At 40.9% G+C, this 10,628-nt stretch overlaps 1 protein-coding gene across 1 annotated transcript in view; it reads right to left on the reverse strand.

The window, feature by feature from the left end:
* Positions 1 to 10,628, reverse strand: part of ZNF81 (zinc finger protein 81) — an 84,391-nt gene that overhangs the window by 5,271 nt on the left and 68,492 nt on the right. Inside the window, exon 4 of the mRNA XM_077776912.1 lies at positions 9,445 to 9,540. Within this exon, the coding sequence (XP_077633038.1) occupies positions 9,445 to 9,540 (96 nt within the window). The remainder of the gene's footprint in view (positions 1 to 9,444; positions 9,541 to 10,628) is intronic.

Here is a 10,628-nt window from a genome sequence, read left to right on the forward strand (position 1 = left end):
GTATTCATTGCAAACAAATATCTGCAATAAAAAGCTTCCCTACACCTTTCCTGAGCCCACAGATTCAATGAACAGTACATAAATGAAGAGTCAACAGTCTAGATAAAAGCTGTGGTGCAAGCTTGCATCCTATTTGCCACTCACAAAAATGCCTTGAAAAGTCCAGTTTATTCTCAAATCAAAAGACACATTCATGCCTTCTTCCTCCATTTTGCCTGCTTAGCACTTAATTTCTTTTGTGCCACTGGAAAACGTATTTTTGCCGAGAGCTTTTCCTCTAAGGTCAGGAACAAGACAGGGATGTCCACTCTCACCATTACTATTTAACATAGTGCTGGACGTCTTAGCTTCAGCAATCAGACAACAAAAAGAAACAAAAAGCATCCGAATTGGCAAGGAAGAAGTCAAACTTCACTATCTGCAGATGACATAATACTCTATGTAGAAAACCTGAAAGACTCCACCAAAAAGTTGCTAGAACTAATACATGAATTCAGCAAAGATGTAGGATATAAAATCAACGCTCAGAAATCCGCTGCATTTCTACACGCCAATTATGAACAGCAGAAAAAGAAGTCCAGGAATTGATCCCATTCGCAATTGCACCAAAAACTACAAGATACCTAGGAATAAACCTAACCAAAGAGGTACAAAATGTATACACTGAAAACTATGGATCACATGAAAGAAATTGAAGAGGACACAAATAAATGGAAAAACATTCCATGTTCAAGGACTGGAAGGACAAATATTGTTAAAATGTCTATACTACCTAAAGCAATCTACACATTTAATGCAATCCCTATCAAAATACCACCAGCATTTTTTTAAATATATTTTTTTATTTATTTCTAGGAGAGAGAGAGACAGCGTGAGACCACCAGCATTTTTAACAGAGCTAGGGAAAACAATTCTAAAATCTGTATGGAAACACAAAAGACCCTGAATAGCCAACGCGATCCTGAAAAAGCAAAGCAAAGCTGGAGGCATAATAATTACAGACTTCAAACTATATTACAAAGCTGTAGTCATCAAGACAGTATGGTACTGGCACAAAAACAGACAAATCGATCAATAGAACAAAATAGACAACCCAGAAATAGACCCACAACTATATGGTCAACTAATCTTCGACAAAGCAGGAAAGAATATCCAATATAAAAAACGACAGTCTCTTTAGCATATGGTATTGGGAAAACCGGACAGCAACATGCAAAAGAATGAAACGGGATCACTTTCTTACACCATACACAAAAATAAATTCCAAATGGATGAAAGACCTAAACGCGAGAGACAGGAAACCATCAAAACCCTAGAGGAGAACACAGGAAGCAACCTCTTTGAGCTTGGCCATAGCAACTTCTGACTATTTCCTTTTGCCAGAGGCAAAGGAAACAAAAGCAAAAATGAACTGGGACTTCATGAAGATAAAAAGCTTCTGCACAGTGAAGGAAACAATCAACAAAACTAAAAGGCAGCCTACGGAATGGGAGAAGATATTTGCAAATGACATACCTGATAAAGGGTTAGAAACCAAAATCTATAAAGAATTTTTCAAACTCAACATGCAAAAAACAATCCAGTTAAGAAACAGGCAAAAGACATGAATAGATATTTTTCCAAAGAAGACATCCAACTGGCTAACAGACACATGAAAAGATGCTCAACATCACTCATCAGGGAAATACAAATCAAAAACACAATGAGAAACCACGCAACACCTGTCAGAATGGCTAAAATTAACAACACAGGAAACAACAAGGTGTTAGCCAAGATATGGAGAAAGCAGAGCCTTCTTGCACTGTTGGTGAGAATGCAAATTGGTGTAGCCACTCTGGAAACAGTACGGCGGCTCCTCAAAAACCCAAAAATTGAACTACCCTACGATCCAGCAATTGCACTTCTATATATTTACCGAAAGGATACAAAAATAGTCAAAGGGGTACATGCATCCTGATGTTTATAGCGGCATTATCAACAACAGCCAAACTATGGAGGAGCCCAAATATCCATTGAATGATGAATGGATAAAGAAGATATGGTATGTACATACACACACACACACAAATATTACTCATCCATCAAAAATAATGAAATCTTGCCATTTGTAATGATGTGGATGGAGTTAGAGTATATTATGTTAAGCAAAATAAGTCAGGCAGAGAAAGACAAATGTCATATGATTTCCCTCATATGTGGAATTTAAGAAACAAAACAGATGAACATATGGGAGTGGAAAAAAAGAGAGAAGGAAACAAACCATAAGAGACTCTTAACNTAGCTGTCAGCACAGAGCCCAACGTGGGGCTCAAACCCACGAACCATGAGATCATGACCTGAGCCAAAGTTGGCCACCCAACCCACTGAGCCACCTAGGCACCCCGAGCCTTTTACTTTGAACATTAATCCAATCATATTGCTAGTGAGACTTTTTTTCCTAAATTTCAAAAGCAGACACCTTCTGTGTGATTCATTTTGCTAATCATTTTAATAGATTTCTATTATAATAGAAACAATGCACAATTNAGAGAGAGAGAGAGAGAGAGAGAAACAGAGTGCGAGTAGGGGAGGGGCAGAGAGAGGGAGACACAGAATCCAAATCCAAAGCAGGCTCCAGGCTCTGAACTGTCAGCACAGAGCCTGACGCGGGGCTTGAACTCAGGAACAGTGAAATCATGGCCTGAGCCAAAGTCGAACAATCAACCAACTGAGCCACCCAGACGCCCCAAGAGTAACAATCTTCCACAGACTATTTCAGAAAATAGAAAAGGGAACACCTCACAACTCATTTATGTGGCCAACATAATCCTAGTACCAAAACTTGACAAAGACATCGCAAAAAAGGAAAACTACAACCAAAATCACTTATAAAAATGCAAATATTTTAAAATAAAATATCAGTAAAGATAACCCAACAATATATATTAAGGGTTATATATCATAAACAACTAGTATCTATCTCAGATATACAAAATTAATTTAACATTTGAAAATCAATAAACACAAATTAACAAAATAAAGGCAACAACTCCTATGATTACTCTAATAAGATGAAGAAAAAGCATTTGACAAAATTCAACATTGTAACCATGATGTTGACAAGCTAGGACTTAAAAAGCACTTCTATAAGGGTGCCTGGGTGGCTCAGTCAGCCAAGTGTCTGACTTCAGCTCAGGTCATGATCTCACAGTTCATGGGTTCGAGTCCCGCATTGGGCTCTGTGCTGAGAGCTCAGAGCCTGAAGCCTGCTTCGGATTCTGTGTCTCTCTCTCTCTTTCTGCCCCCCCACCACTTCTTGAAAATACATAAACATTAATTAAAAAAATTAAAGGAAAGAACTTCTATAATATGATAAGGGCAGCTTCAAAAAACATCATCATATAATGGTATGAATTTTTAATCCTTAATATCAGGAACAAGGCAAGTGTGCCCACACTTACCACTTCTATTCAATATCAAACTGAGGGTCTTAGTGAAATAAGGAAAATAAAAAGAATGAAATTGGAAAGGGAAAAGTAAAAGTGTTTCTTTTTTAAAAAAAAGTTTATTATTTTTGAGAAAGAGAACAAGTGGGGGGAAACAGAGAAAGAGGGAGACAGAGGATCTGAAGTAGGCTGTGCTGACAGCAGAGAACCCAACATGGGGCTTGAACTCACGGACCCTGAGATCATGACCTGAGCCAGTCAGACACTCAACTGACTAAGCTGCCCAGGCGCCCCTGTGAAAGTATTTCTAAAGTGACAGTGATTACTTACACAAAAACCCCCAAGGAACCTAAAAGAAAACTAATAGTTGGATGTAGGAATGTCTCAGGATACAAAGTCAATGTACAAAAATCAATCATGAGCACTTTATATTAGCAATGAACAACCCAAAAATAAAATTTTAAAAAACAATGCCAGTTTATGATAGCATCAAAAAAGCATCAAATATTTAGGGATATATTTAATGAAGGATGCATAAGACTTCTACACTGACAACTATAAAAACAGAGCTGAAAGAAATCAAACATCTAAATACAGAAAATATGCCACGCTCATGGATTAGAAGGCTCAGTATTGTGAAGATATCATTTCTTGTAAAATTCGTCCATAGAGTCAACTCAACTCCAAACAAAATCCCAGCAGGCTCTTTTCTTTTAAAAAAGTACACACTGTTTATAAAATTTATATGGAAATGCAAATGACCTAGAAAAGCCAAAGTCATTTAAAAAAGGGCAAAGTTGGAGAACTTATCCTACGTGACTTCAAGACTCATTATAAAAGCTACAGTAATAAAGAAGGTATGGGTTTGCCAAAAGGACAGTGTATTAACTATATTTTCTTATTTCCTGTATTTTTTAAAAGTTTTTCATTTTAAGTCCAGTATAGTTAATGTACCGTGCTATATTAGTTTCAGGTGTACAGTATAGTGATTCAACAATTCTATACATTGTTCAGTGCTCATCATAATAAATGTACTCTTAATCCCCCCATCCCATCCCCTTGGTAACCATCAGTCTGTCCTCTGTAGTTGAGTCTGTTTCTTGGTTTGTTTCTCTCTTTTTTTCCTTTGTTCGTTTGTTTTGTCTCTTAAATACCACATATGAGTGAAATCATATGGTATTTGTCTTTGACTTATTTCATTTAGCATTATATTCTCTAAATCCATCTATGTTGTTGCAAATGGCAAGATTTCATTCTTTTCTATGCCTGAATAGTATTGCAGTGTGCCTGCATGTGTGTATCATATCTTCTTTATCTTATTTTCTGTATTCTTTTTAACATTTATTTATTTTTAATTTTTTTTTAATGTTTTATTTATTTCTAGGAGAGAGAGAGAGAGACAGCATGAGCAGGGGAGGGTCAGAGAGAGAGGGAGTCACAGACTGAAACAGGCTCCAGGCTCTGAGCTGGCAGTCAGCACAGAGCCCGACGTGGGGCTCAAACCCACGAACCGCGAGATCATGACCTAAGCGAAAGTCGGACGCTTAACCGACTAAGCCACCCAGGCACCCCAACATTTATTTATTTTAAAAAAAATTTTAATGTTTATTTTTGAGACAGAGAGAGAGAGAGTGTGAGCAGGGGAGGGGCAGAGAGAGAGGGAGACAGAATCTGAAACAGGCCCCAGGCTCTGAGCTGTCAGCACAGAGCCCAGTGCGGGGCTCAAACCCACAAACTGTGAGATCATGACCTAGCCGAAGTTGGACGCTTAACCTACTGAGCCACCCAGGCGTCCCTTAAATTTATTTTTTAATGTTTATTTTTGAGAGAGAGACAAATTGAAAGTGAGGGAGGGGCAGAGAGAGAGGGAGACCCAGAATCCAAAGCAGGCTCCAGGCTCTGAGTTGTCAGCACAGAGCCCGACGTGGGGCTAGAACCCACGAACCTCCGAACCATGAAATAGTGAGCCGAAGTCAGAATGCTTAACAGAATGAGCCACCCAGGTGCCCCTTATTTTCTGTATTCTTGATGCTCTGCCACCGGTGCCTTGCTCATCGTGGAGAGAATGCCTCTCCCAGTGCTAGTTCATTCCCAGAGGTAGAAAATGACTTCCCCGGAAGCATACCTTTCATACGCAAACCAACCAATCCAGAGCCCATGTCCACCCACTATCACCTTTATTAAGTTCTCATAGGTTGAGCCGCTATCCTCCTGCCCTAATCACCTCAGTGCCAGGTACCAGGTAACTACAGACAATCCCTACACGCAAGGAGCCCTGCTGAAATTACTCAAACTAGCCAATCCTAAATCTCCCCAGCCTGCTCACTCTGCCTTACCCATTCTTTCCCAGGAAAATAACCATAAAGTCACTTGGCCATGCTTTGCCCTCATGACTTCGGCCTTCTGACTGACCCTGGTGCTTCTCGCTCCGGCGTGTCTGCTCCTCTTCGGAACTGTGAGTTACAAACTATCTTTTCTTTTTTTTTTTTTTTTAAGTTTATTTATTTATTTTGAGAGAGACAAAGACAGAGTGAGTGGAAGAGGGGCAGAAAGAGGTAGAGAGAGAGAATCCCAAGCAGGTTCTGAGCTGTCAGTGCATAGTCCAATGTGGGGCTTGAACTCACAAAACCGTGAGATCACGATCTGAGCCGAAACCAAGAGTTGGACGCTTAACTGACTGAGCCACTCAGGCACCCACAAACTATCTTTTCAGTGGCAGTCATCTCTGGACCTGTTGGCCTTACATTACCTGAATAATATTAAAACCTACATTTTTTTAGAGACAGAGAGAGTGAGCACAAGCAGGGGAGGGGCAGAGGGAGAGGGAGAGAGAGAATCTTAGGCAGACTCCACACCCACTGCAGAGCTCTAGACAGGGCTCCATCTCACAATCTTGAGATCATGACCTGTGCTGAAATCAAGAGTCCGATGCTCAACTGACTGAGCCATCTGGGTGCCCCGAAGCCTACATTCTAAAACAGAAAGACATACAGGGGCGCCTGGTTGTCTCAGTTGGTGGAGCATGTGGGTCTTGATCTTGGGGTTGTAGGTTGAGTCCCACATTGGATATAGAGGTTACTTAAAAATAAAATCATAAAAAATAAACAAAACAGAAAGACACTTAGATCAACTGAACAGAATGAAGAGTTCAGAAACAGGTTCACATATAGAAAGTCAACTGATTTTGATAAACATGACTAGGAAATGCAATGGAAAAAAGAAGGTCTCTTCAGTAAATGGTTCTGGAATAAGTGGATATTGTACTGATAAAAATGAACAGTGGTCCTTATGTCAAACATACAAAAGGGACTGGAGACCTAAACTGAAAAAGCTAAAATGCTAAAGCTTATGGAAGACAATATGAGAAAATCTTTGTGACTTTGTGGTTAGGCCAAAAGTACTAGAAAATTTTAAAAGATGGTAATTTAGACTCCATCAAAATCAAAATGTTTGCTCCTTTTTAAAATAATTTTTTAAAGTTTATTTATTCATTTTGAGAGGGACAGAACACGAGCAGGGGAGGGGCAGAAAGAGAGGGAAGGAGAGAGAATTCCAAGCAGCCTCTGCAGGGTTAGTGTAGAGCCCAATGCAGAGCTCAAACTCACGAACGGTGAGATCATGACCTGAGCAGAAACCAAGAGTTGGATGCTTAATTGACTGAGCCACCCATGCATCCCAAACTGTTTGCTTTTTGATGGGTACCAGTAGGAAGATAGAAGCAAAAGCCACAAATTAAAACATAAGGTTGGCAATGGATATATCTGGCATAGGCGTTATATCCACCAAATATAAATAACTCTGAAAACACATTAAGGAAACAACCCAATTAAAAAAATGGGAAAGATAGTTGAACAGACACTTCAAACAAAAATGTACAAATGGTCACTAAGCACATGAAAAAAATGCTCTGCACTACTCATCAGAGGAATGCAACTTAAAATCGTAATGAGATGCCATTACACGTCTACTATAATAGCAAAAACGAGAGAGATGGATACTTCCAAGTGTTGGTGAGAATGTGGAGCAACTGAAATTCTTGTGTTGCTGCTGGAAGTATAAAATCACTGCCGCTCTGGAAGATAGTTTGGCCATGTCTTATTTTTAGTTTATTTTAAATTTTTAAAGTTTATTTATTTTGAGAGAGAGAGAGACAGAGAGAGAGCAAGAGCAAGTGCAGGTGGAGAGAGAGGGAGAGAGAGAATCCCATGCCGGCTCTGTACCATCAGCACAGAGCCCGATGCGGGGCTTGAACACCCAAACCGTGAAATCATGACCTGAGCCGAAATCAAGAGTCAGATGCTTAAACGAATGAGCCACCCAGGTGCCCCTGGCCATGTCTTATAAAGGCAAGGATATTCTTACACAATTATATGACCCACCAACTCTACTCCTAGGTATTTATCCAAGAGAAATGTGAACATATGTTCACACAAAGACATACCAGAATGTTCACTACAGCTTTATTCACAGTAACCAAGTAACAACGACCTGTCATCAACAGGTATACAGATAAACAAATGGCAATCCTTTCATATTGGGGAATAGTATTCAGCATTTAAAAGGGATGAACTAGGGGCACCTGGGTGGCTCAGTTGGTTAAGTGTTGACTTTGGCTCAGGTCATGATCTCACGGTTCGCGAGTTCAAGCCCCGCATCGGGCTCTGTGCTGACAGCTCAGAGCATGGAGCCTGCTTTGGATTCTGTGTCTCCTTCTGCCTTTGCTCCTCACCTGCTTGCACTCTGTCTCTGTCTCTCTGTCTCAAAAATAAATAAACATTAAAAAAATAAAAGGAATAAACTACTTACATACTCAATAACACGGATGAATCACAAAATCAGTACGTCAAACAAATGAAGTCAGACCCAAAAGGGTATAGACAGTATGATTCTACTCATATGAAACCCTAATAAAGACAAATCTAATCTCTAGTGACAGAAAGCATGTCAATGGCTGCCTGGGGCCGAAGGGGTGGTGCACACTGACTACAAGGGACATGAAGGCTCATTTTTGTGAGACGGGATGTTATGTATCATGATTGGGGTGGTGGTGATACTGGTGTGTACTTTCTTCAAACTGTGTACTTGAAATGGATACATTTGATTGTATGTAAATTATACCTTAATACAGTCGATTTATTTAAAAGAAAAAATGCTAGGTGACGGTGATCCTAAGGTCAGAAGATGCGAGAGAGGCATGGCGACAGGGGAGGTGGAGAGGAGTGCGGAATCTGAAAGCAATACCTACAAACAGAAGAGGAGGTGAGGCTGGTTGTAGATGACAGTTTACTGGTATCTTAGAGGTGAGAAGATGAAACTGAGGAGGAAGAAGGCGAAAGGGTACTAGGAAGAAGAGGAGTGAGGCAACCAGCTGGTTTACAAAGAAGGCAAACCCATTAGAACCTGAAAGTACAGGGGCACCTGGGTGGCTCCAGTTGGTTGAGCATCCGACTCCGGCTCAGGTCATGATCTTGCAGTTCGTGGGTTCGAGCCTCGCTTCAGGCTCTGTGCTGACAGCTCAGAGCCTGGAGCCTGCTTCAGATTCTGTGTCTTCCCCTCTCTCTGCACTTCCCCTACTTTCACTCTCCTTCTCTCTTTCTCAAAAATAAATAAACATTAAAAAATTTTTAAAAAAAGAACCTGAAAGTATATGATAAGAATCTAAGATGCTGAGGGTGGGGTTTAAGTAATGAAGCATAAAAGTGAGTAATGAAGCATAAAAATGTGATGGAAGGAGAGAACATACAAAAAAAGCAAGATCTATAGGGAGGAAGCCTGGCATTTGATCCAGAGTGTGGGAATTGTAGCAATTCTCCTGGATGAAAGTGGGGCCAAAAAGAGAGTTGAGAACAGTCAGGGAAATAAAGGGAGAGAGCAGTCTGGTACCTAAGAGGCCANAAATTAGTTTCCACATAACACCCAGTGCTTATCCCCACAAGTGCCCTCCTCCATTTTAAAGGCACCAGCCTCTTAGGAAAAGGAAAGTGTTTCCGTGCCCCAAATCTTCCCGGGTTGCACTCACCTGAAAAGCTCTGATGTGGGGGTTTTCTCTCCAAAATCCATGGTTCCTCTCCTTGCTCCAACTTGAAGATGACCTCTGGCTTGGGAACTTCATACCCTGTTAACAGGACATGATAGAATTGGGTCCAGCTAATTGCTTTCCACTTGTTCTTTGAAAAAGTAATCCCACTTCATTGGGAAAAGAGCAATAATCACAGAGGTTAATGGACTGAAGCATCTCAGACCAATCAAGGATGCCACCAGCACACACATCAGATGTCAGAGTTCTCAGCAGCTGAGAATGGACATACTCTCATGGAGGCTCTGTGTTCGTTTCCTAGGGCTGCTCTCACAAAGTACCAAAAACTGGGTGGCTTAAAACAGCAGAACTTCATTGTCTCACACTTCTGGAGGCTCAAGTCTGAAATCAAAGTGTTTAGCGGGGCCAGGCCCTCCCTGGCAGATGTAAGGGAGAATCCTTCCTTGAATCTTCTACTGTGCTCTTTGCCAGTAACGATGTTCCATTCTTTGATGTTCTTAAGCTTGTAAATGAATCACTTTGGACACATGGCTGTCTTTTCTCTGTGTGCCTTCACATCGTCTTCCCTCTATGTGTGTCTATTTCTATGCCCAAATTTCCCTTTNTCACTGAGATACCACCTCATGCCAGTCAAAGTGGCTAAAAATATTTTTTAATGTTTATTTTTGAGAGAGAGAAAGAGAGAGAGGAGAGAGAGACATAGTGCGAGTTGGGGAGGGGCAGAGAGAGAGGGAGACACAGAATTTGAAACAGGCTTCAGGCTCAGAGTTGTCAGCACAGAACCCGACATGGGGCTCGAACCCACAAACCTTGAGATCATGACCTGGGCCGAAGTCGGATGCTCAACCTACTGAGCCATCCAGGTGCCCCAGGAAACCAGTCATATTAGATTAGGTCCACCCCAATGAACTCATTTTAACTTGATTTCTTCAGGGGTGCTTGGGTGGCTCAGTCGGTTAAGCAACTGACTCTTGATTTCGCCGCAGGTCACGATTTCACAGTCGTGAGATCTGTCAGTGCAGAGCCTGCTTGGGATTCTTTCTGTCCCTCCCCTCTCTCACGTTTTCTGTCTCTCATAACAAATAAACATTAAAAAAATTAACTTGATTATCTCTATAAAGATGCTATTTCCAAATAAGGTCACATTCTGGGGTCCTGGGGGTTCA

This window comes from Crocuta crocuta, unplaced genomic scaffold, assembly GCF_008692635.1.
Source record: "Crocuta crocuta isolate KB4526 unplaced genomic scaffold, BGI_CrCroc_1.0 scaffold554, whole genome shotgun sequence".
NCBI classification, from domain to species: domain Eukaryota; kingdom Metazoa; phylum Chordata; class Mammalia; order Carnivora; family Hyaenidae; genus Crocuta; species Crocuta crocuta.